Below are 27,938 nucleotides of genomic sequence, written 5' to 3'. Positions count from 1 at the left end.
AGCACTTTTAAGAGAAGAAAAATGAAATAAACTTCTCCATGAGCAAAAATCAAGATCTTACTCAAGATTGGAAACCAAACTGTAGATCATAAATCAACAGATAGTAGTAAGATCCTTAAAAATTTACGGAATTCATACATGCACACAATTATTATATTGCACTAGAAACTCATAATAGAGTAAGATTGGTAATGGGGTGTGCGGGGTTAAGTAATTGGGCTTGGAAGCAATAAAAAGTTGTGCTTAAGTTTTAGCTTATAAAACTGCATCATGCAACCCAAAGCGAGAAAACCGCCACAAGGAATTTTGCTCCCACACAAGTTGCAATTTATAACAGCAATCTGATGCCATCCAATAAAAATATGTCTTTGATGCAATGCAAGATGCGAGAGGAATGTTAGATATATAGTGTTTTATGTTAATTAAGGAAACGTAGACTTTTGCTATAGTTTGATATTGGTAGACATTGTTAATTTTTTTTTAATAATATCTTCTATTTACTATATTTATGTTTGGTTTCATATATATTTGTATCATTCTTCATTATAAATATATTACCTTATGTGTGTTTTAGACACAAGAGAGATTAATCTTATATCTAATTTTACTATATTCAATAAAATTCAAAGTAAACACCACAATTGAGGGAAAATTTAGTGACACTTAGGACATTTTTAGTAATAGATGGACCAAGCAGTAAGTTGTGAAGATATAAAGAAAAGTTTGAGTTAGGATGGCTAAAACATGTAGAATTAGAACCAAGAACATTCAAACCCTCATCGTTGCCAATGTAAATTTGATCAAGACCATTAAAATGCTTGAACTATTGAATATTTTGAGAGTCTCCAATAACATGGAAGGAGGCTCTAGAATCAGGGATCCAAGTAGTAAAAGGGTCTGGAGTGGATGAATTGGCTAGCATAGTAGTGGGCACATTGGAGGCAAGAGAAATAGCAGAAGTGGCAAAAAAAGGGGATTGAGATGAAGGAGTGAAGGATGTGGTAGAGATGTGCAGAGGTTGATTGGTGGTCGGATCATAGAGACCCAAAGATTCATGGGGTTGAAAAGATGAATCAGAACGAAAAACACATACATTAGTAGTGTGACCATATTTGAGGCAAATCTAACATTGAAAGTTAGCAAAACAACCACCACGGCCACGGCCAGGAGAACTACGGCACCATCACATACAGAAAAGTGACTGCAGTTTCCTCTAGAGTTGTATTTTATTGCTGAAACCTGGAAGATTGTGGATGTTCAGAAGTAGACGAGTAATGTAGTAGGAAAAAGGTTTTTCTGGTGTTGATTGGTGCGTGACTAATGAGCAAGAAGGAGAGCCTCCACCTCGGTTGGAGGTTTTCAAACTTACTTTCAATAACAGAAGATGCACATTTTATTACCTTCAAATTAGATTGTGTATAAGTTAAAAATCATTTTTTAAAGTAATTAAAATTGCATAATGCATAAATACTTAACCCAGCCGCAAGATAGCATTTATTGCAGAATAGCTTGCTTCCAGGCTAAGTTATATCATCATTATATTTTCCAGAGGGTAGCACACTTTGATCTGCATTTTTTCTGAGTGAAGTAAAATCTTTATCGGCACTAAGAATCAGAAGTACATACCCAGTTTCAAGCATTGTGGTAGGATAGAATCGCTTAAAATCGTCTGCACATGTAGCTGGCCATCCAAGGGTACTAAAAGGCCAAAGTGCGCTGATAAAAGATGAGTTTATAGTTAGCCCAAACAACTGACAGAAAAATCACAAGAAATTTAACAACTGAAAATTGCCACATCAGGTTTAAGATTTGCCCAAAAATAATTTCATCAAACGATTTGAGCAACTACAACACAATTAGCCTACACATGATAGTTCAGCAGATTGAAACTCAGGGAAGAAACGCTAAGCAAAATGCTTCAAAGAAGACCAATGAATGCCTAAACCAAAAATCCTTCCAAAAAGAAACAGAGCATTTGTTTTCATTCACCCCTTTCAATGTCCATATTCCCATTAGCAGAAGAAAGAATACATAATTCTAGAACAACTTTACCCAGAAAGGAAAATTTTAAAAGACATGAAGAACGTTTTAATAATACACAAACATGAAAAAATAAGAGTTTACAAATAGATGGGAGTATATTTGGAATAAGTAAAGAAAATAAGAGGAAATAAAAGGTGCAGAGATGCCCAGTCCCTCAACATGGATATCTAGAAACACCATTAAAAGCATTACTGAAATTACTAAAGAGGAAATAGGGAGCACCACTCTTTGAAATTTGTTATATGGAGAAAAGAGGAAATGGGGGGATCTTATGGAGAATTTGGAAATAGAAATGGAAGTTCATGGTGTCAAGCTCTAACTTTGGGACAGTATTTTGCTCTCTTCTTTCATGTGCCTTTTATCTTTTCTGCACTCCCTATTTCTGTTCTTTGTTATCAGAAAAGTACAAGGAAAATTGCCATTTACAAAGAAGAAATGAGGAAAGAGAGGACTCCGTAGACTTCAATTATCTGTAATTGGTGAGGCAATAGAATAAAATTCAATGCAAGTGAGGGTAGGCGGCATAAAAAGCATAAATATGGATCACAAAAAAGAAAAAAGAGGAAAACAAAAAAGAAATGTGAGAATCTATCTACCAAGTACAAGACACGTGTTTAGCAGCATAAACAAAAAATGCCATGCCATACACTCAATCCCCATACATTATAATGTGCTAAATGGATGCCCAAATACATTTATAAACACTGGATAGATACAATACAGAATTCTCATTTCGACTATGTACAAAAATAAAGTCATCCAGATGCATCTAAAAATGAAATAGATATATGAAATAAACTACCTAGAAAACCAAGTATCAAGAACATCAGGATCTTGATATATTTCTACATCCTTCCCATATTTCTTGCGAGCTTTCTCAAGTGCTTCCTTAGCATTTCTAGCAACTATATACTCCTCTTCATTGTCTTTTCCAGCAATGTACCATACAGGTATCCTGTGTCCCCACCATAGTTGTCTGCTTATACACCAATCCTTAATATTGGAGAGCCAATGATTGTAAATCTGCCCTGACCATAATTACTCTGTATTATTTTTTTGTTCAGAAACAATTAATAACAAGAAAAAATACACCGGGAAGAGGGTAAGGTACAATCTAAATTGTAAAGCCAAAATGTAAGAGATATACAAGAGGGAATGAGGCTACACATAAATCTGTGTGGCTGGTTCAGCATTGAAGAAAACCACTATTGTCATGGCTAGATCTTGGTTTAGATATAAGTGTCATGAAAAGATAAGGATCTGTACACAGCCTGAGCACTGTAGCTGGAGGTACCACTTGATGGCAAAAAACCATTGGGTTATGAGCAATTTGATCAGCCTGTAGCTTCCACCAGAACTTCTGGGTCATGATCTTCATGTGACGATCATTAGAACAAATAACATGTGGCACATTGCGACACATGTTCTGATAAAACTAGGGCATGGACTGCCCAGCCCATGTGATTAGATGACAGTGTACCAAATTCTCGCACTGATGAATTTCAGGGAAGGAGGAAGCATACTTAGTCTTATGTATCAAGGACTATTTCAAAAACTCCACCAAGTCAAAGTGCATCTTATCTTGTTTGAATCCAAGTGAGTTTGGCTCTTTGGCAAAACTGTAAGATTTTGAACACCAATTAATGGAATACGCTAACTGACCCATCCATGGAATCTCTATTGGAGAGTAAATTACGGTTAGGAACCAAATTTCTTGGAAAAGAGAAAGTAATAGGAGGCTTTTACTGCATAAAATGAGAGGAACAACAAATAGAAGCACCATCTCCTCCAAGAATTCTTTCTTGTAGTCCTAATAACACCACCTCTGATTTCCTTTCTCTTGTCTATTTCATAGATAGGGCGACGTGAGCTACAAATTAGTGGGTTACACTTTTAGTTTTTTCTTGTTGGAAGTCCCATATCGACTACTGATAAGGCCAATTTAGAATATATAAATAAGTGCAAACCTCATTTTATAAGCCTGTTCTGTAGGGTTGAGTTAAACTTAAAGTATACTTCTTAACATGGTATCAGAGTTAGGTTAAAGCCTATCCTAGTGATGTTTGTGTTTGTTGGATATATCATTCCATCCACTATCGGATCACCCATTAATGGCTAGTTCCATGCTTAAGATATATATACATCAGCGGAAGGGTTGCACCACACATATATATATATATATATATTATAATCTAACCTTATTCCTAGTTGATGTAGAATCGCAACACCACTCACATCAAGAAATGAACATCTCGAGTGTGAAAAAACTAATAAATGAGATTAGTAGAAAAATTTATTTATCTCTCACACATAAGACCATATATTGTTTATGCAATTAGTGTAGTAAATCAATTTATGCATGATCTAGGAGAAAGACACATGCAAGCAGTTGTAAAATTTCTTCAGTAGTTGAAGTCAACCCTAGGAAAAGGGTTATTCTTTAGGAAAGGAGACACGTTGACCCTAAAGATCTATAGTCATGCATATTATGCAAGTTAAATTGTTGACAAAAAATCTACATCTAGGTACTACATGTTTCTTGGACAATGTCTAGTGACTTTGAGAAGCAAAAACCTAGACAAGGCATCTTGTTCTAGTCTAGAAGCTCAGATACTATACTAGGGAATGAGTTTAAGCTTAAATCATTATCATAAAATCAGCTTGTAAGGTGAGTATTAGAATATTTACCCTATTTATCATTGTTAGAGTGTTTACCCTATCATTGTTAGAGTATTTACCCTATTTATCATTATTGTATCAGAACTACCATATTTTGTATCAGAACATTCTTATATATAGAATGAGAGTGAAAGGGATCTTTTAAGCCCTTGAGAATTATTTTACAATTTCAATCTCAAGTTGGTATTAGAGCAGGTTGTCTGAGTCTCTTCCTACTCTGTCTTTGTTGTCGCTGGTGGCGACGCTAGCCACCGCCGGCCTAAAAATTTCATCTTTTCTAATATAGCTCAATGGGCAGTCCTACTCTCCTAATAACATCATATATTTCCAGTGTTTCGTTCGCTGTTTTTCCACTGTGAACCGCCGCTCTCCGCCACCGGCCTCCATACGCCGCCGGCCACCATCACAGTTTTGACCGGTGACCAGCAGATTAGGATCGCCTACTCGAGCGACGGCCAACCCCGCTGGTGTCGTGGGCTACTTCTCATCCATGCGCCACCAAGAGCGCCACAAATGTTTGATGTTCACCTCAGTCGTTGTCGTCCTTTTCTCTGACGAAGACAAGGGTTAGGTGCACCTCAAGGATCGCGACTCAACCCCATCGAAGTTAGGACCAGATTCCTCTCCTCGCGTCGACACACGTTGTCTTTCTTCGGCCGAGCTCGGGTGTGTGTTTTTCATGTGTCGCCTTCTCGATGTCGGAATCACACTACACCACATTCGGTCGTCTCGTCAGTCCACCTCTCTGTTCTGACCCTCCATAGCATCTTTGTCTTCTTCATTTCTCACCAGACGACGATCCAGCTCAGCCGCGGAGAGGAGAGGAACCAACCCTTATGGGTTTCACCTCGCGTTTTCACTTCACCGCATTCCCTCTTCGTTCTCCGACGAGGGAACTCATGTTGCAAACTCTCGCACGTGCTACTCTCAGTCTCACATAGCCTTCTAATATCGAAAACCCTAAGTCTTACCAAGCAAGTGTTGTTGTTGTCCGTGCCTCTTTTGAAGGGCTCTTTGCACCACCAATGGTTTCGATGGTTGGTTTCTGATTGTAGTCATTTGGTTGGTATTTTTGAAGAGTCATAGATTTCTTGGTGAATGGAAGTGAAGATGGGATGAGAAAAGTCTTCCCAAGGAAGAAATATTTTAAAAAAAAAAAAGTGCCTCTATTCTGCATTGTATCTCTGTTCGCTAGCCCTTTGCATGATGTGTGTTTAGCTTTCTATGGTCATTTATTTACAAGACTCCAAGGGCAAGCGGTGGTTAACACCAACGAATTTCAATACCAAAGTCATGGATTGAAGGTTGCTCATGGCATGAGGGGAGTCTATTTCTAGTGAGATTCAAAATCTTAGTCAACAATTTCACCAGCCCTTTGTCAGATTTGTTTTTGGGTGCTTTGATGAATAAAGGAGACCATTATGATCTTCCACCTTCACGATTTGTCATCGGTGCATCGTCATTTTCGTCGTTCGCCGAGAGGGGGAGTATGTTTCCAGTCCCTACAGTTTTGTCCTTTCAGCCACTGCAAGCCCATTATCCCATCAGTCAGTGATGGCAGTCCCTATGGTTTTGTCGCTTCCAGCCACTACAGGTCCCATTAGTCAGTGATGGCAATTTAGTTCCTATAGTTTGTTGTTGTCTACCACTACTGGCTGTCATATACTTTTAATGGAAATCTCCTTTATCAAAGTCATCCTAGTTGAAGTTTCGTGATGCTAGTTGAAGTTTCGTAGCTGTCCACTGATGTCCAATATTATTCTCCATAAGCTGTTGTGAGTTGTTTGTCAATCAGTGTTTTTGCACTTTTGCTATCTGCTAACCATTGTAATTGGTTTGTTGCACACTCTTGAAGAAGAGTCCTATATTTCAAGAGGAGTCTCTTTGGCTATGCTGGATTGTGAGTCCAATTTGGTTTATAGACATTCTCTCTCAGTGGTCTGAAGCATATGTGCATCTTGTTCTAAGTCGAAGTTTCTAAGTTCCTAAAGAGATCTCAGATTAAGTTTATCTATTCCACGCTTGGTACATACAATTTGTATGCTCCAGCTTGAGGGGGGTGTTAGAATATTTACCCTATTTATCATTGTTAGAGTATTTATCCTATTTATCATTGTTAGAGTATTTACCCTATTTATCATTGTTAGAGTATTTACCCTATTTATCATTGTTAGAGTATTTACCCTATTTATCATTGTTAGAGTATTTACCCTATTTATCATTATTGTATCAGAACTACCCTATTTTGTATCAAAACTTTCTTATATATAGAATGAGAGTGAAAGGGATCTTTCAAGCCCTCGAGAATTATTTTACAATTTCAACCTAAGGTGTGAGATTTGACCGCACTTCTATATTCTAAATTAAACTTATCTCTAGTTGATGTGGGATATCCAACACACCAATTCATGTCAACGCATGAATATTTTGTGCGTGAGACTAAATATTCATAAGTAATCTAACAGTAGCTCGATAGCAGGTGGTACAATAGGCTCAACAAAATTCACTAAGATAGACTATGATACCAACCTAAAAACTAAAGAATTATTTTATTGATATCAATCACACCAATTATATTCTCATCGTCTCTATCGTAGTAACCAAAACCTTTAAAGAAAGGAAATATGCTGACATAAATAGCAAGATTATGAAGATATTGTTTTCTAATTCCTATGAAGATATTGAGAATATTTTTTATCCTAATAATTTGCTATTTACAACAGGAAGATTTTTATTTACTCCATATCTTATCCTTATTATTAGAGGATATCAAATCTCCTCTGTTTAATATATTGTTTTTGTTTTCTCAATATAAAGAAAGCACGCGTACTGTCTAAAAAAACACATAATTTCAACCCAATGTATCCCTCTTTTCTATAGTATAACATCCAAAACAATGTATGAGCGAACCTTCTCAAATCTTTCAGGAATTATAGTCAATTCTCTTTTCTCAACTGCTTGAAGTGCTTTCTCAGCGAGAGGCTCCATACTCACAAACCACTGCTTGCTAACAAGTGGCTCTATCACCTAATTCAACAATTAAAAAAGTTCACAGTTAGAAAACTTTAACAATAAACAAATCAAAGAGATAACAATGCTAGTTATCAACTAAGAGCATGCTTTCTAACTTCTCCACCGCGCTGAGATCTCGGAACTCGTAATGTGTGGGGTTCCTTTTTCACAGCTAATCCTGTCTCCTCAAGCTCTGCCCATAGTTTTTTCCGACCATCAAAACGATCAAGGCCACTAGTATTATAAATATGATATTCATGTTAGTCAAAACAACTTATGATAAACAATAACTTTAACAAAATAGTTCTAGGAATACCTGTACAACCCAGTAACATCATTTAGTGTTCCATCCTTATTCATCACATTAAGTATCGGAAGACCAAGCTTTCGAGCTAGCAAATAGTCATCATGGTCATGTCCTGGGCTAATTTTCAACACTCCAGTTCCAAAATCTTTATCAACATGCTGGGACACATAATATCATTCAATATAGATTAATAATGACCAGGATTTCACATTAGTATAGTCCCTGAAATATTGTTGGTTGCAAAATCATTTGTGGCAAAAGAAGCCATATTCAGAAATATTAAATTTTTAACAAGGAAATATTATTGAAAGAAATACCAGTTAGAATTAAGAAGTAGCTATTAGAACATTGGGTATTATCAGTTTGCGGTTGTACTAGTTGTATTAGAACAAACAATAATCACGCATTAAAAAAATAATTTAAAATTACTTTAATTGAACAAATTGCAACTTCTATACCTTGTTAGCAATGATAGGAACATGGCGACCAAATGTCTGAGGTACAATTGCCATCATACCAATATACTTGGAATATCGATCATCCTGCAGTTTAGTGCAAACTACAAGATTTTAGGATTAGCAACGACAAAATCAGAAATATTACATTCTGATACAAGTTATACGAAGAAATTTAGATTATAAGTGAAGGCATTGAATATACTTCTTTTTTCAATATATAAAAAATTAAAATTCCATGATTTCAATTAATTCATTCATTAAATGGGAGAATTGGAATTTAATATATCCAATTAGAATAACGGCATGAAGTTCATGCATCACATAAAATGCATTCAGTGTTGATATGTATTTAGTGTATCAATCAATTCAATAATCATTTATTATTCTATTCCGAAAACTGGTGGTAATAGTTCATTTCAGAACCAAATCACACCCCCCCCCCCCCCCCCCCCCCCCCAACATGAACTCAGACCCTAAAATCCAACAAAATCTCCCGGGAGCTTACTCTCTCGAGCATCCATTCTCCTGAACAATTATCAAACTAAGATGGTTAAAAATAATTCCAATATAAAAATCTATTTCTTATTGAGGGCTAGGAAATATGAATGGTCAACTTTGTTCCACCAATGAACACAACATAATTTACTGCTCGTGTTTAACTAGACTGAACCTACGAGGACAAGAAATCTATCTATCTACCTCTGGATGAACTGCTAGTGCCACATCACCAAATAAAGTCTCTGGTCTTGTTGTAGCCACAGTCAAGAAGTCACTCCTACAAAAAGAGTAATCTCTAAACCATCAATGAAAGGTGCATCCACAGAGTATGAAATTAAAAGAAAACAGAAAGATGATGATACCAGCTTTCTGTCATCACTGAAATAGGCATTGAAGATTAAATATTTCTAATTCATATGTTCTGGTCTGATGATCAATAAACATTTCATACACAAGCAGATATACGTAATAGTTAAGGTACATTTTTGTGTGCCAATAATTTGAATTCTTCAAGCAAAATGAAGAAATAAAACAATGACTTAAATGCTGATAGGAAACTGTTCTCAATGGTTCCCCCTTAAGGTCTATATACCCTAGGGTTTTAGGCAAATACCTTGCCTCTTCTTTCTATCCTATAAATACATCAGTAAAAGTGTAACAATGTAAGAAAAATATACACTACTTTTTCATCTCATTTATTCAAGTGAAGGTAATTCAAATAAGTTCCTCAACAATCGTTGTTGGAAAGGACTGCAAAGGCGAAGACAAAATAACATATACTCCAGAAATTGAATTTGAACAAATTAAACCACGAACAATTCATCATTCGCAAAGTGTAATTCACTATCGCCAAGCCCAATTGAACAAATGAATTAAGAACTGAGAATAATTCACCGTCCCAAAGTGCAATTCATTATCACCCAGCACAATGAGAACCACAAAAAATTTAGATTTTTCAGAACAAGAGAGCAATGAGAACAAGATTGCAAGAGAAAAAAAAATGAGAATAAGAACTAGAACCAAAGAAGTAAAAAAAACTATCGACCAGCCAGAATGTCACCAAAGGGTCACAAGGTTAGAGAGGAAACAAGTAAAACATGATAGTGAAAAACTTTGAAGGCCTTTTCCACAAGCTCTAACCCATTTTTTACCTAAAATCACCTCCAAAAATGCCCCTGTAATGTTAATATTTGAAGCCCTTCACAAGATTTGGGAAACCATAAAAGCTGTACAGCAGCGACAGTGAACTGTCTGAAATTCTAGCAGTGCATAGGTGTCAAGTGGCTACAGTAGCATGCTATTGCCAGCTCTATTACATTTGAATAAAAACCCTATGAAAAGATGAACTTTCTTTTATAAAACATATACATGCATACATATACATACATTGAATAATTTGTTGAAGCATCCACAACGTACCTTCCAGCAACGCGATACTTGATATAATACAGATATCCAGACTCTTCTGAATATTCAACTTCCTAACCATAAAAGCAAAGGTTCAATCTGAACATTCAAAAACCAATTAAGTAGTAACTAACAATAGTACCATACAATCCAAATGAAAAGTTACTTACCAAGTCAGAAACAGCAGTTTGTAGAGTAGGGGACCAGTTTACCATATATGAACCTGAAGCAAACAGACACTTCAGATATTTGTATAATACACCTCTAGATAACATGTAAAGTATTAATATAACCTGTACCTGCATACAAAATTTAACTTTAAACAGGTACCGAATTGGAAGTCGCTTTAAAAACCAGAGTTAACATCATTACCAGAAAAGAGTAAAGTCAAGTTTCTTTGAAAATAGAAAAAGGAAGTTTAACATTGAGGGAGTGGATGCTAAAAGTACTGGAATACTTTTAGCATAATTTACAGCACCCTCTTTATCATATCCAGTGGAGCACATTATACATTATGCCTATGAAATCCCTCTTGTACATAGCAGATTATTAGGTTAAAAAATATTATCAATATCTCCATAATAATTAGGAAAAAATACCTTCAGACTCTTCCTATTCATTTGAGCAATATTTTTATTTCCTTTCTCAAAGGTTTTGATTATAATTGTTGTAATTTGAGATAATATCTTTAGAATCTTCCTAATTAGAGGAAATAGATATATAATCTTTTATTTTATTTTACTTTCTTAGTTTCCTTATTTCCCTTTTTAGAAGAATTAAATTATTACAAATAGAGAGTATCAGAATGTATTTTTCATGATTGAGAATAATAAATAAGTCTTATTTTTCACTTGGTATCAGAGCTCGTCTAATCCGCTTTCGCTGTCTTTGCTGTCTGTCAGCGGCCGACCGCCATGACCGACAGCGGCCCCCTAAAAGTCTCTTCTTTAACATGTGTTTTTAATGGGCTCCAATTGCCCTAGTCAAGTTCTACCTTACCAAATACAGAGTTTTTTTGAGTATAATCAGAATGGGATTCGAACCCATTCCCTTTCGAACCAGTAGCTGAAACTGGTGCTTTAGATCTGTTGATGCCCAATCAATTTTGGCAATCTTATTCACTGCCAGTTGAATCAAAGAGACCGAAAGTTTCTTCTTCGAAGAACCCATGAAAGGCCACTGCCTTCACTATTTATTCCACTGCGCACCGCTGCTCTCCGCCATCGACCACCAACGTCCTCCGTACGCCGCCGGCCACCATCTGCCGTCGGCCACCGTCACACTTTCGTCGGGTGACCAGCAGATCTGGACCGCCTCCTTAAGCGACGGCCAACCACACCAGTTCCGAGGGCTACCTCTCATTTCCTATTTCCCTTTTTAGGAGAATTAGATTATTACAAATAAAGAATATCAGAATGTATTTTTCATGATAGAAAATAATAAATCAGTCTTATTTTCCACTGCTGGTGTTCTCACAGCTGGCTTAATCAGTTTTAGACAAGGTAATTCTCAGTTAGGTCAGAAGTTAATGAGGGCTCGTGTGGTTGTTCAAGGTGCTATAGTAGCGCTCATGGTTGGAACTGCCTTTTATTATGAAGAAAATCCATGGCAATCGAGTTAAATTTATAGAGGCCGGGAGCAAAAGTTGAAGTTTTTATGCTTGTGGTTCCTTGTTGGTTTTAGTTATACTTATGTCCTATCTTGGTCATTTGAGGACCAAAACCTTTGCCCAACATCTCATTTTTTAAAGTTTTATCAGAACACAACGATTGAGTTCACTCCAATATACCTTTTTTATATATAGATTATAATGAAATAAACACTCGATTAACCGTTCCTGTCTGGAGAAACAGACTGCAAAAAAAAATGTTAGGTACAAACAAAGTCCCACATCGGATAAAATAAGAGATGGACATGGGTTTATATACACATAAGATACCTCAATTGGTAAGAGACCTTTTGGAGTGGTACCAAAAGCAAATCTGTGAGGGCTTGGCCCAAAGCGGACAATATCTTACCAGTGTGGAGATATGTGTGTAGATTGAACCTTCCCAACAGTGGTATCAGAGCCTGGTTCGGGTTTGGTGATCGGGCTCAGACAAGTACACCCCTCCATGATCAGGTGAAGCCTGGCAAGGTGGCCAGTGAAAGATAGCCAAATGACTCATGAGAGGTGGAGAGCAAGAGATTACTTAAGATTGAAACTGTAAAATAATTCTAGAGGGCTTGATTGATCCCTCTCACAATCTTCTATTTATAAAAATAAATACATGATAAATAGGGTAACCATAGACACAATATAATCATGATAAATAGGGTAATCCTAGACATAATATAATCATGATAAATAGGGTAACCCTTGACACACTATAATGATGATAAAATAGGATAAATATCCTAACACTCCCCCTCAAGCTGGAGCATACAAATTATATGTACCAAGCTTGGAACAAATAAACTCAATCCGAGGACCCCTTAATGACTTGGTCAATACATCTGCGAGTTGATCGTTTGACCCAATAAACTCAGTACATATTTCTTTGGTCAACAACTTTTCACGAACAAAATGACAATCAATTTCTATATGTTTAGTCCTCTCGTGAAACACTGGATTTGATGCAATGTGGAGAGCAGCTTGATTGTCGCAATACATCTTCATAGTATGGATGTCACAAAATTTAATCTCTTGAAGGAATTGTTTCACCCATATAAGTTCACATGTTAGTGATGCCATTGCCCTATACTCGGCTTCCGCGGTTGATCGAGCTACTACATTTTGTTTCTTACTTTTCCATGAAATAATGTTTCCTCCCAGAAAAACACAATATCCTGTTGTAGACCGTCTATCAATAGGTGAACCTGCCCAATCTGCATCACAATACCCAGAGACATGAATGCTTCCTTTATCTTCATATAACAATCCTTGCCCGGGAGCCTTCTTTACATACCTTAGAATGCGAATGAGAGCATTCCAATGGTCAACACATGGAGCCTGCATGAACTGACTAGCCACTCCAACTGCAAAGGATAGATCTGGCCTTGTAATAGTGAGATAAATCAGTTTGCCAACCAGCCTCCTATACCTCTCTGGATCGGAGAATAATTCACCTTCTTCTGTCCTTAATTTCTGGTTTGGGTCCATGGGACTGTCTACCGGTCTACAATCAATCATGCCTGTTTCTTGTAATATATCAAGAGCATACTTCCTTTGGGAGATTACAACTCCATCAACATATACTATTAAGTAAACACATTTCCCGAGAGAAGAATGACAATAAAAAACTGAATGGTCTGCTTCACTGCGTTTTAGCCCAAATTTTTGAACAATGGAGCTAAACTTTCCAAACCAAGCACGTGGGGATTGCTTGAGGCCATATAGAGATCGATGCAATTTGCATACCATACCAGACTCCCCCTGAGCAACAAACCCAGGAGGTTGCTCCATATAAACTTCTTCCTCAAGATCACCATGTAGGAAGGCATTCTTGATATCCAATTGATGAAGTGGCCAGTGACGAATGGCTGCCATGGCAAAGAAGAGACGAATAGTAGTCATCTTGGCTACAGGAGAGAAAGTGTCACAATAATCAAGACCATAAACCTGAGTGTAACCTTTTGCAACAAGCCGGGCTTTGAGCCGATCAATTTCACCATCAGGGCCAACTTTAACTGCATACACCCATCGACAACCAACCGCCTTTTTGCCTGGGGGAAGGGGCACCAGCTCCCAAGTATTACTGTGGTCAAGAGCCTGCATTTCTGTAATCATAGCTTGTCGCCATCCAGGATGATCAAGTGCTTCTTTCACATTCTTGGGTATAACAACAGAGGACACTGAGGATAAAAGAGAAAAATAGGAGGGCGACAATCGATGATAGCTTAGAAAATTATAAATGGGATGAGGGTTCCGAGTGGAACGAGTACCTTTTCTGAGGGCAATAGGCCATGCTGAATCATTTGCACCAGGAGGCGTGGGAGGAGGTGACGAGGGAGAAGAATCTGAAGTAGGAGATTCACCATTGTCTTGGGGAGGTGGACTATCCATTGGGGCCCTGTGTGGGATGATCTCAGTATGTGGAGAAACAGGTGTAGAAGGATTGTGATCAAGACTTGGAATGACAGAGACAGTGGAGCTATTTGACTCAACCATTGGAATAGGAAGGACCTGCTGGAGGATAGAAACATCTTGAACAGATGGAGAGAAGTAAGGAGTCTGTTCAAAGAATGTGACATTGGCAGACATGTAATACTTCTTAGTTTCAGGAGAGTAACACCGATATCCTTTTTGAAGTCGAGAATAGCCTAAAAAGACACATTTGAGAGCGCGAGCGGAGAGTTTGTCTAGACCTGGAGACATGTCATGAACAAAACATACACAGCCAAACACTCGGGGAGATGTATGAAAGAGAGGATCATTAGGAAACAAAATGGAGAAACGGACTTTATTATCAAGAGAGGAGGAGGGCATCCTATTAATAAGATAACATGCAGTTAAGATGGCATCCCCCAGTGATGGACAGGAATATGGGCACCAAGCAAAAGGGTACGAGCAGTTTCAACCAAGTGTCTATTTTTTCGTTCTGCTATACCATTTTGTTGTGGTGTATGAGGACAAGTAGACTGATGTAAGATACCATGGGAACTCAAGATGGCAGAAAAGGAGGATGAGAAATACTCTTTTGCATTATCACTTCTTAATATTTTGATTACTTGACCAAATTGATTCTTGATTTCATTCAAAAAGGATGTAAAGATAGCTAACAATTCAGAACGATTTTTCATAAGATAAACCCAAGTACATCTTGAATATTCATCAATAAAGGTAACAAAATATCTAAAACCAAAAGAAGAGATACGACTAGGTCCCCATATATCAGAATGGATGATGGAAAAACTAGAATTACATATTGATTGAGACCTTTTAGGAAAGGAAGATCTAACATGTTTTCCTAATTGACATGACTCACATTCTAAGGTTTGGAGACCACTAAGTTCAGGACACATCTTTTTTAATTTGGACAAATGAGGATGGCCAAGTCGATCATGTAGCACTTTAGGATTAGGAGTAGCAACACAAGACACCCTTGGACGAGATCCAAAATGGTATAATCCGCCAGCTTCATATCCTTCTCCAATCTGTCTCCCCGAACCACGCTCCTGTATAACAAAAGATTTATGATCAAAGGTTATTGAACAATTTAACATTTTAGTCAACTGGCTTAAAGAAATTAAATTAAAAGGACAATTAGGGACAAAAAGGACTAAGTTGAGATTGAGGGAGGGAGACAAAGAAACATGACCGACTCCTTTGGAAGAAGTTTTAGATCCATTTGCAAGGGTTATGAAATGAGGTTTTTCTCGAAAGGAAATAGATGAGAACAAAGAGGTATTACCAGAAATGTGATCAGAAGCACCTGAGTCAATTACCCATGAATTTTGACATTCCATAGATTGAGAAACGCAGGCTGTTGATGTATTGGGAGATTGAGATGGTTGTGCCAAGCTGTTAGACTTTAACCTTAAATACTCTTGATATTCATCCTCAGAAAACATAGAAGTGGAGGTTTCAGATTTCGAAGTGGAAGTTTCAGTCTTCGAAATATTGGCAGATTTGGAAGGAAAACCATGTAAGGAGTAGCAATTCTCTTGAGTATGACCCATCCTTTTACAATATGTGCATTGAGTACGTCCCCGACCTCCTCGTCCTCCTCGTCCTCGTGTGGCAACCATGACAGATGGTTCCACTAGTTCATGCGCTTCATGAGTTTGAGATACTGGGACACGCAGAAGGCGAGTGGTCAATGTTTCCATAGAGGGAACCTCATGACTAGTTAGAAGTTGATCTCTGAGATGATCAAAATCGGGATGTAGGGCACGAAGGATCAACACCATGTAAAATTTGTCTAGTTTCTTTTTGATATCCTCTAATGGATCTACTTCCAAAAACATCCTAAGTTCTTCAACCGCAGATTGGGCTTCAGCCATGAAGGACACCATATCATGGTCTGCCATTTTAAGAGATGCAAGCTTGTTCGTAGTGTCATAGAGACGTTGAATATCGTTGGCATAAATGCTTTGGGCTTTCTTCCAAAAGGAGTGACAAGTTTTGAAAGCCCTCAAAGATACAAGAAGTTTGGGTTCCACTGATTGCCATAACAGGGCACACAACTGGAAATCTGCTTGTTTACACTGATCAGCTTTTTCAGTAGGCACATGGCTTCCATCTCGCTCAAGGTGGTCATAATGCCCTTGGCCAAGGAACCACATTTCAACGACAGCAGACCATGATAGATAATTTTTTCCATTTAGCTTCTCGGAGGTAATTGATGGACTTCCAGAGAAGGAAAGAGTACTGCCAGACGCCATTTCTGAAGAAGACGAATAATACTAACGAGGAACAAGAAAACCCTAAGGGTTTAGACGAAGGAAACTGTGACAGTGATGGACGACGGTGGCCGGCGACGGACGACGGTGGTCGGCGGCGGCGGCGGCGGCCGGACGGTGGCCGGCGACGGACAACGGTGGCCGACGGTTGACGGTGGCCGGCGGCGGGCAGCGGTGGACAGTGGCGGGCGACAAAGAACTGTGGCGCCGGACAGATATATATTACGAGACAGAAACCAGAGCGGGATCGACCCGCTCTGATACCAACTTAAGATTGAAACTGTAAAATAATTCTAGAGGGCTTGATTGATCCCTCTCACAATCTTCTATTTATAAAAATAAATACATGATAAATAGGGTAACCATAGACACAATATAATCATGATAAATAGGGTAATCCTAGATATAATATAATCATGATAAATAGGGTAACCCTTGACACACTATAATGATGATAAAATAGGATAAATATCCTAACAAGATTCTCAGTGTTGACCATGGTGTACTCGAGGAAAACAAAAGACTTTCGTAGTAGGGGAGGAAGGAGAACCATAGTCCTTTGTTTGAGGGAGGGTGTTGGGTACAAACAAAGTCTCACATCGGATAAAATAAGAGATGGACATGGGTTTATATACACATAAGATACCTCAATAGGTAAGAGGCCTTTTCGAGTGGTACCAAAAACAAATCCGTGAGGACTTGGCCCAAAGCGGATAATATCTTACCAGTGTGGAGCTATGTGTGTATAATGAACATTCCCAACAATAATAAATAGAGATCATGAGAATGTATTTGGTGCAATTGTTATGAATAAAATAATTATTTATTTTGTTACATAACTAAAGTTGGGAGCCATTTAGAACCTATTCTAGTCATGTTCGTTAGAGCTATTTTGTCACCTATTATTGCGCTCATGTTGAACCACCCACAAATATTTGATCTCATACTCAAAAAGTTTCATTCCTTAACGTGAGAGCATATGTTGGAGATTCCACATCAATCAGAAATATGACCAAATCATAATATATAAGTTAGGTGCAAACCTCACTTTATAAATAGGTTTTGTGAGGTTGAGTTAGATAGAAACTCACTTACTAAGGTGGTATCAAAGACAATGATTTGTCTTGAAGACCAACTCAGGCAAGATTATTGCACTCATGTTGGACCACCCACAAATATCTAATCTCACACTCGAAATGTTCATTCCTTAACATAAGAGGAAATGTTGGAGATTTCACATCAACCGAAAATATGACCAAATCATAATATATAAGTTGAGTACAAACCTCACCTTACAAGCAGGTTTTGTGAGGTTGAGTTAGATAGAAACTCACTTATTAAGGTGGTATTAGAGACAATGGTTTGTCTTAGAGACCAACTCAGGAGAATACAATATGGAGTGAGTGAAGAGTTCCTTCTGTTGAAAGTCTTCTTGACAAATGTTTTAGGCAAACATGTCCTACTATATTGAATAGCAGTACAAGTAAGGGTCACAACTAAGGTACTCATGAGACTATTGTCTCCTTTTTATTTATCACAAGTTTATCAACAACATAAATTTACATTTCTTACATAGTTCAAAGTTAGTATCAAAGCTCCTGATCTTGTGAGCTCTATTTTTGCTTCCATGTACACGGTCGTTGTCACTATCCACTCTCGCAGTCGTTGCCATGCGCCACCATTAGTATCAGCATTTGTAGCCCATGCACTAACAGTGATATCCATCATCCAATGAACTAAATTCCTTGATATTATTCTCACTTTCACAAAAAATAATGTTACCTTCCATGATTACGTATCAAGTTGGACGATTAGCTTCGAATGCAAGTCACATGACCTACATTGTCTCTCTCCATCAACTTTAGTATCTGCATCGGTGGTCTCTCCAATTATGATTCATGCATAATTAGGACATCATAGGTTGAAAATATTGTAAAAGATAGTGTCAAGTCTAAAATGTCAGTTAGGGAAACATGTGTTCATCTTTTCATGTAATCTATGTAAAATGAACAGTCTCATTTTTCTTTGGTTCACTTTTATATTTGAGTCATCCTTGAACTACTACCCCCATAGTCTTTTAAATATTATTATCATTATTAATGATTATTCTAAATGTGCTTGGATTTGGACCATGAACAATAGCTTAGAAGCGTTTTCTATATTTCGAACTTTTTTAATGAGATCAAAACATAATTTGGTATATCCAAATTAAGTGTGTGGAAAAGATAAATTTTTAGTATATCAATTGAATTAATGTAATGGTTGGGAGTGTCTTGTGAGACTAGATAATCGGGATATAACAGATATGTGTTTAAAACCACACTGCAATTTCTCTTCCAAGTCACACAACCCAACTGCAAATCAGGGTAGACCTGCTCCAAGCCCCCAAATTGCAATGCTAGGTGCAAGCAAGACAAGAAATGAGAAGAAACTCATATAGGATCATATGATCATACAAGTACTACGGAATTTTTTACAACAATGCTTCCAATATTTCACAAGTTCAAAACAATCTACAAAACTAACTGTTTAAATCAACTTTTGCGTTTCTCTTTTAAAGGAGAATCTGAATCATACACACGCTCTTAATAACTCTCAAAAAATATATGCTGCACAATTTTTATAAAAGGAATGTTAAAATATAATCAGCTATTAAAGAAGTTAGTTAATTGAGATTGTAGAAAAAACATTACCATGTAGTTCAAATTTTGGTAAGTATTTATATTCAATTATGGAAATAAGTAGATTTTTCCATCAAATTATTTAAAAGAAAACATATTTTGATTCTAAAATAACTAAGTAGACATTAATTTGGTTCAAATAAGTTAACGTGACAATAACTTACGTAATTATTAAAAAATATAAATCGGGTTGCATAAACACTGAAGGTTGACAGGAAAATCGGAAAGGACTCCTAATATACATTGAAAAGGAAGGAAGGCAAGTAAATAGGAAAGGGCTAGATCGTGCTACATGATATTGACGACCCTCACCGTTCATATCCCTAGAATAAAGAGTTTATTAATAAATGACATTACTCTATCAAACTTACACCAACACAGACAACTATTTCTTAAAACTAAGCTAAATCAAACAAACACCAAAACAAAAAGTCTAAATGAAATATATACTATGTTGTAACTTCATTTTATACCTTGATAAATCAAACCTTTTTCATGAAGTCTAACAAATGCCTCAACTACAGCATCTGCACAAATTATAAGGTGAGGTATCAGTATATATTATGGCATGAAGAAACAAATGCTAACTCTTCAACAAAGTTGGCTCTACATCAATGATAAAAATCAGATAAATTTAATAAGACACGGAAAAATAATAAGAATAGCACTAAAAATCAGTTATCAAAATTTCAATGACGACCAACCATCCATATTTGTATGTTAGATACCATAAGTTTTCTAAAATGAGCTTATAGACTTTTCTTAGCAAGAGTTTTAACAAGTAGAAAACTGTCTTACGACTTAGCTGTTCATCAAGTGTAAAGTGCTCCCTAGACCAATCACAAGAAGCACCGAGTCTCTTGATCTGGTTTGTGATAGTTCCACCATATCTGAATGAAGTAAGAAAATATTATGAGATTGAGAGGATGGAGAGAGAGAATAAAAATATATCATAACAATATTTTACTAATAATAAGTTAATCAAGGGCAATATCTATTTCTACATGTTATAATTTAAGGTAGAATGATTCATCTTATTATGCTGAGAATACAATTTATATATACAAGGCTAGAAAGCTATTTTAGTAAGCATAATAATAGCTCCTAGACAACCAGATCCCTATGATGCAGGGATATTCCCATCATATACTGTAATTATAATCTGTTAAATAAGGAAACAATAAAACACAAATCCTGACAGAAATAATACAGCTAATAAAATAAATTCTAACACTCCGCCTCAAGCTGGTTAATAGGTATTTTCCATTCCCAGCATAGAAACAATACTCTCAAAATTGTTGTTCAGTTTCGTTACAATATTTACGACGTTGTCCTGTGAAGAGACATAACGAGTGCAGATCAGACCATTGTTTAACTTTTCTTCGATAAAGTGTCTGTTAATCTCAATATGTTTGGTTCCATCATGCTAAACTGGATTATGAGCTATGCTAATACAGATTTGTTATCACAATAAAGTCTCATCAATTCAACCAATTTTATTCTTAAGTCATCCAAGATGATCTTGAACCAGGGTAGTTCACATATTCCATGTGCCATTGTCCTGAACTCTGCTTCAGGGCTAACACAATTTGTTTTTTACTTTTCCAAGTCACAAGATTCCCTCCAGTGTGATGTCTTGTAGTTGATCTTCTATCCACAATTGCCCCTGCATAGTCTGCATTTTTATATGTTTCCAGACTTATATTCCCATTTCATTCAAACAAAATTCCCCTGCCTGGGGTGCTTGTCAAATATTGTACAATTCTTAGTGCAGCTTGTAAGTGAACCTCCTTTGGTTGGTGCATGAACTGGCTAACTAGACTCATAGCAAATGCAACATCAAGTCTAGTGTGAGATAAATATATCTGCCAACTAGTCTTTGATACATTTCCTTGTCAACAGTAATATCTTTTTCTGCATTTCCCAATTTCAGGTTTGGATTGATTGGTGTATTTGCAGGCGTGCATGTTGTCTTACCAATTTCTTTCAACAAATTAGTGATGTACTTCTATTAAGAGATGAATATTCCCTTTTTAGAATTGGCCAATTCAATTCCGAGAAAATAAATAAAATTTTCCAAAGGTCTTAATTAAATTCTTGGCCAGATGTTGGCCTAACAGTTCTTGCTCCTCCTAATCATCACTTGTCACTATAATATCATCCATATAAACCAGTAATATTGTCACTCCCCTTGACTTAGAGTGAGGAATTCCACCATATCTGGGGGACAATTCCATGTAAATCTTGTTAGAAGTAGACTTTAAGCCTAACTCAACCCCACAAAACCGGCTTGTAGGATGAGGTTTGCACCCATTTATAAGCTATGAATTGGCCTTATCTCTAGTCGATGTGGGACTTCCAACACACACCCCTCACGCCGAGGTATATACATCTCGAGCGTGGGATTAGAAATTTTTAATGGGTGGTCCGATAGCGAGTGGAACAAATATGCCCAGCAAACAACAAATATCGCTAGGATAGGCTCTAACCATGGCTCTGATACCATGTTAGAAGTGGACTTTAAGCCTAACTCAACTCCACAAAACCAGCTTGTAGGGTAAGGTTTGCACCCACTTATAAACTATGAATTGGCCTTATCTCTAGTCGATATGGGACTTCCAACAAATCTCCTCTTCAATTTCTCCATGGAGTGGAGGAAGGCCTTTTTAAAATCAAATTGTTGCAAGTTCCACCCATAATACGAGAGATCTCGTATGAGTTTTCTTATGGAAATCAAATTGACAGACAATTTAGGAATATGAAGGAATTTTTAAGGGTTATGGATGGGCTTATTTGGACTTCTCCTTGACTTGCTACAATCATTGGAGAGCCATCAACTGTGGTTATTTTCTTGTTGCTAGGGTAAGGGGTGTAAGTTGAGAAATGTTTAGGTAGGGGTGTCATGTGGTCGGTCGCCCCAAAATCTAGTATCCAATATGGGTTATGGTTTTTATCTAAGGTATTAAGTTCAAATGAACAAAACTCACCACACGTACTTGAATTTTCCAGAGAACAACTACTCGGTGGCTTATCCATCTTTTTGAGGAATGATCTCATATGTTCTACTTCATCCTGGTTAAGTTGAATCACTCCTCCTCTGTTTTCTTCATCAGTTGCAGCACCTATGTGTGCTTGTCCTCCCTTTCTAGTGTTGTCTCCTTTTTTTCCCCACTCCTTGTCACAATTATGGGATCCCCAATTTCTACTAGGTGGCTTTCCATGCAGCTTCCAACATTTATTATGAGTGTGGTGAGGGTTGTTACAGAAGGTACACCACATTCCTTCAGCTTTCTTCTCCCTATTGGGTATTCCCTTCTTTTCCAAAGTTCTACAAACAAGTTGGGCCCATTTCAAATAATTCTTCTCATTAAATCGGTAGGTCGTGTTGAGGTTCTACAGTTGTTCCTAAGTGTGTTGTGACGCAGTATTCACCACTTCAGGAATTTGGTCCGCCGTGTCCACTAAGTACAACGACCCTAGGGCAATGAATGAAGGCGACCCAAAAAAAAATGATTGACAGCAACGAAGGCTAGCAGCTATGGTTTGGTGTGCGATAGAAATGAAGGTTGTCCTAAAAGGGATGGTGACAGCAATGAAGGTTGTCGTCTAGGGTTTTGGTGTGCACAGTCCGAGGCAGCACCCAGAATTCGAGAGCTCTGATACCATGTTATAATTTAGGGTAGAATGATTCATCTTATTATGTTGAGAATACAATCTATATATACAAGGCTAGAAAGTCATTTTAGGAAGTATAATAATAGCTCCTAGACAACGACATCCCTATGATTCAAGGATATCCCCATCATATATTGTAATTATAATTTAATAATAACTTAAATAATGAGAGGGAGAAAAGAAATATTTTATTAATTAGAATCAAGATAATTAGATTCCCAACCAATCTCCTCTATTTGTAACAATCATCCTCCCTTAAAAAGGAAAATAAAACATGTTGAAATGAGTGTGTATATTCTAGGGATATTTTTCCTAATTTCTAGAGGCATTAGGATAATTTTATCCTAATAGTCCACTATTTACAACACACCCCCTCAAGTTGATAAATGAATATCAATCATCCCCAACTTGCCTAAAAAATCTTGGAATTTTCCTAGAGGAAGTCGCTTAGTGCAAATGTCAACTAATTGAAGTCTTATAAGGACATGGTTTGTAACTACTATTTGAGGCACCATATGATAATTTTTTATTGGAATAGTTGTTGAACTACTATTTGAGGCATGGTTAAGAAACCAGAAAAAATTATACAAGTATTTGAAAAATAACCCAGAACCTGTCTCCTCAGACAAAAGATCTTTATCCACCCTTAGGCTCTAACCAACTAACAATAATGTCCTTTTTTTCCTATTACTCCCCTACCTTTTGTGGCCATCCAACCCCCTGAATATTCCCTCCAACAGGGCTAGCAAATTGCCAGCTTATCTACACGTTTCAGAACAGCCTCTAACAAACACAACAATCTGTCAGCTCATCTCAAACGTTTGACAAAATCATATCTAAAGATTCTCTTAATAAAATAAGGGTCTACAATCAAGATTTTGACATCTAGATCTTATTAAGATAGGAAAAATAAACAAGAGAAATTCAAATAAATTAAGAGATATGATTATCCTAGTTAGTGATCCACGTCACTTTCCTGTAAGACTATATTATTACAGAAGGGAACTAGGATATTAGAGCAAATCATATTTTAGACATTAAATATAGAGATATGGTAATTGTTTAAAGTCTCACGTCAACTAGAAATATAGTCAATTCACAATATATATATATATATATATATATATATATATATATATATATATATATATATATATATATTTATAAGTGCAAACCTCAAGCTGATTTTGTGGGGTTGAGTTAGGTTTAAAGTTCCCTTCTTAACATGGTATCAGAGCCATGGTTTAGTATCTATTCTAGCGAAATATGATGTTTGTTGGGTCTATTTTTCCATCCGCTGTCAGGTCACTATTGGACCACCCATTAATGTTTAGTCTCACGCTTGAGATAATATACCTCGGCATGAAGGGGTGTGTTAAAAGTTCCATATCGACTATAGATAAGGCGAATTCACAATATAGATGTGGATGCAAACCTCACCTTACAAACCAATTTTGTGAGATTGAGTTAGGCTTAAAGTTCACTTCTTAACAATAATCAAAAGATTCTTTTTAGATCAGATTCTTATCTATTGACATTTATCCTTTTACATAGTTCATACATCAAAGGTTTTTCCAGTTTTCCAAATTCTAATATATTGTGATAGGAAATGATGAGATTTGCTCCCTTCTTTGATATGGGCAATTCATTCCACAAAAGCAAAAAATGCAGATGGAAGAAAAGCAAGCAAGGGTATGAAGATATACTTCTCTTTCCACTGCCAAACCCTTTTTGTGAATTCATCTCTATTCATTTCAGTCCTCTTTATTCCTTCGGAAGCAAGCATTCTTTCAACAACCAACTGGGAGAAAGAAAACAAAATTTAGTGGGAAACTAAGAAATTCAACTGAATGACATAAGAAAAACAAGAACGGGGTATAAAATTCTATCTGGCAATATAAAATTGTGTAGTTAGAGACTGCAATATAAAATTGTGTAGTAAGAGACTGCAAAACAATTGAATGACATAATGGTCAAGGTGGACCTTAGAAAGAATAGAAGGCATTTAAAAATTTAAGAAAAAAAAAAGAGCTGAAAAAGAAATTCATATAGACAAAGATATCCTACAATAAATCTGGCCACAACTCAGAAAATACAACAATAGCAAAAATAAATCAGTGTCAACATTGCACATTTTCTAGGTCTCTTTTCTTCAATAAATCGTTGATAATAAGAGCATAAGATAAGGAAGAGGAATCCAATAAAAAAATAAACCCAAGCAGATATACTAGAGAACTTATCAAACTATCATAGTCATGTACATCCATTAGAAGGCTCATTAAAATTTTATCTCATAATAAACAGAACAGAATTAATTTTCCTTAATAATTGTATAAAAGAGCAGCACCCTTACTGACTCTTGTGGGTTGTAGTTCAGTTAGTTACACAGTTGTCACCTGAAAAATTTTCAATTAGTTGCTTTTCTGTTCACGTAGTTACACAGCTGTCACTGTGACATCATCCCCAAGTGTCTTCTCTAACTGTTCAGTAAATATGTGAATTCATTTGATTGATAACAGTAGTTTTTGTATCTTTTCAACTCTCTTCCTACAAAAGCTTTTCTTCCCTTTTCCTACTAAAAGTTGTAGAATTTAAGAAGGGGCCCATTATTTTCATTTAAACACCCAGTATATACAATTTACAACTAATTCACAACCACAAGTCATCACTAAAAACATCCTGTCAAAGCCCTAAAGCAAATTCACAAGAACACATCCAAACTATATGGAAAACTGACTATCTTCAGCAAACTCCCTAAAACATCTTCAAAATCTATCGAAAATAATGGTCGGAGTCAAGCCTAGAAAGAAAAAACATGTCTTACATCTTATGAGCTACTGCTATATAGATAGATAGATAGAGGGACAAACAAACAAAGAGAGAAGTAAAATCAATAACAAAAACCAGCACAACAATTAACAAACCTGAGTTGCAATTCCAGCATGATCAGTCCCTGGAAGCCAAAGCGTTGGCTTTCCCTTCATGCGGTTGTACCTAATCATAATATCCTGCATGGATATATGGATAAGCATGATAAGAAAAACATACATGTATTACACACATAAAATGTAAAATGTTTACAGATCACCCACAACTCAGTCTCACTTAACAATTCGAGACAATAGAGACATAAAAGGGGAAGAAATAACATTGTTTCTTTTTTTTTTCCTATCTGATATTAAACACCCTAAACACACAAATAACAAAGCAACCAACCAAAAAAATATATGGCTTAAAAATGTTGAATGAGTTGAATCGGAAATTCATTGTTATAATTACCGTATTACATCATAGAAAAAAGATGAAACCTTAAGAACCAAAATACAGAAAATACGCTTAATTGCATTACTGTTTGTCATAGTCTACATAAATAACATGCATGGACTATAAATCAAATGAAAAATTAAAACCTCAAGTGTCACAAACATGGCATGGCCCATGTGCAGAGAACCAGTAACATTAGGTGGCGGCATCGGTATCACAAAAGGATCACTTCCCCTGTCAAAGTTCGGCCTAAAATACCCTTGAGACTCCCACCTAGCATCCAATAATCACAATCAAAAACATAGCTCAAAACAAAAACATTCAAAAATACGAGAAGTTGTAGTGCACTTTGAGATTCAACCACATGCCAAATAACTAGAAAAACGCATACTCTTCAAACTTTTAACCCTTACAACTTAAAAGCCAACAGAAAACAAGGCAAACCAAGAATGAAATCACTAAGACTCAAAAATGCACCAAAACCGCCAGAACCAAATTTTGTATTAATACAAAACATCAAGGGATAAAAACTAAACAATTTTAAAGCACAAACTTATATCTCGCAAAGTTCTTCCGCGGCAGAAATAACATCCAAATAACTTTTTTGTTTCGCCAAAACAGCATATCACTGATTTCGAAAGCATACTACCAATTGTATATGCGTTCTTCCGAAGCAAAGTCGAAGGACTTGGCAATCTCCGGAGATTTAAAGACACCAGTTTCTTGTTCTGGCGCAACAGCTGAAACACAACAAAGGAACGAATTTCACTTTTACGTTAAACCAATCCTTCTTCGTTGTAATGCAATAAAAGATAGAGTTATATAGAAGTAACAACCGAAGAGATAATGCAGTTGGAAAGAGGAGGAGGAATTAGGTGAAGAGAACCTGAAAGGTTACGGGGAGTGCGAGAGAGAGGAATGCGCCGACCATGAGGGAAGAAGACAAGAGAGTTGCGAGAAGAGAAGGGACCGAAGAGGCGAGAAGAGAAGGGACAGAAGAGACGAGAAGTAGAAGAAGAGCAATAAGAAGCAGATAGAGAGAGCATCGTGGACATGGTTGACGGCCTCACTCACAGCAGCAACAGAAGAACCATTTGGCTAAGCAGCACAAGTGGATATGATGAGGAGAGGAAATGCCAAACCTCGCGGGATCAATAAATGGTACTATTATTTTTATATTTTTTACTTATATTTTATATCACTATTTAACTTCTTAATTTTTTCCTTTTTTATAAATATAGAAATTAACATTTTTTAATAATTAAAATAATATTTTAAAAGTGAGTTGTCAACTGTATATTTAATATTAAAATGACAAATGATTCACAAAAGTTTATGTTTATTCGGTTCTTATGGCCCTTATTAAATTTCAGAAAAAGGAAATTCCGCCATTGATAGTTGGTCTGGCTAATTTAAAATAATAGTCTTTTATTTTTATTAAAAGCCATTTTATCTAGTAATACTAATGAATGGGTCTTACTCCAAGCGATCCAAAAAAAACATTGATGAAGCTTGAGCTTTTAGTAGAAG

The 27,938-nt window shown here is 36.5% G+C and overlaps 1 protein-coding gene across 2 annotated transcripts in view; it reads right to left on the bottom strand.

The window, feature by feature from the left end:
- The window catches only part of LOC108345812 (valine--tRNA ligase, chloroplastic/mitochondrial 2), a 48,961-nt gene extending 21,411 nt beyond the window's left edge, over positions 1 to 27,550 (bottom strand). The window contains exons 1-16 of one of the 2 annotated variants that reach the window (XM_017584587.2): positions 27,295 to 27,550; positions 27,058 to 27,148; positions 26,555 to 26,681; positions 26,069 to 26,152; positions 24,851 to 24,945; positions 20,268 to 20,359; positions 19,943 to 19,996; positions 10,575 to 10,627; positions 10,417 to 10,478; positions 9,199 to 9,274; positions 8,500 to 8,583; positions 8,051 to 8,199; positions 7,851 to 7,968; positions 7,633 to 7,749; positions 2,846 to 3,066; positions 1,627 to 1,716 (exon numbers count right to left, since the gene is read on the bottom strand). In XM_017584587.2, coding sequence (XP_017440076.1) covers positions 1,627 to 1,716; positions 2,846 to 3,066; positions 7,633 to 7,749; positions 7,851 to 7,968; positions 8,051 to 8,199; positions 8,500 to 8,583; positions 9,199 to 9,274; positions 10,417 to 10,478; positions 10,575 to 10,627; positions 19,943 to 19,996; positions 20,268 to 20,359; positions 24,851 to 24,945; positions 26,069 to 26,152; positions 26,555 to 26,681; positions 27,058 to 27,148; positions 27,295 to 27,463 — 1,682 coding nt within the window. In that variant the 5' untranslated portion in view covers positions 27,464 to 27,550. Of the gene's footprint in view, positions 1 to 1,626; positions 1,717 to 2,845; positions 3,067 to 7,632; positions 7,750 to 7,850; positions 7,969 to 8,050; positions 8,200 to 8,499; positions 8,584 to 9,198; positions 9,275 to 10,416; positions 10,479 to 10,574; positions 10,628 to 19,942; positions 19,997 to 20,267; positions 20,360 to 24,850; positions 24,946 to 26,068; positions 26,153 to 26,554; positions 26,682 to 27,057; positions 27,149 to 27,294 lie in introns of those variants that run through there. The other variant, XM_017584589.2, reaches the window with a different exon arrangement.
- Between the last annotated feature and the right edge of the window lie 388 nt (positions 27,551 to 27,938).

This window comes from Vigna angularis, chromosome 8 (genome assembly GCF_016808095.1).
Source record: "Vigna angularis cultivar LongXiaoDou No.4 chromosome 8, ASM1680809v1, whole genome shotgun sequence".
NCBI classification, from domain to species: Eukaryota; Viridiplantae; Streptophyta; class Magnoliopsida; order Fabales; family Fabaceae; genus Vigna; species Vigna angularis.
Note: the sequence above shows the minus strand (reverse complement) of the source record. Positions and strands in the feature narration are given on the sequence as shown.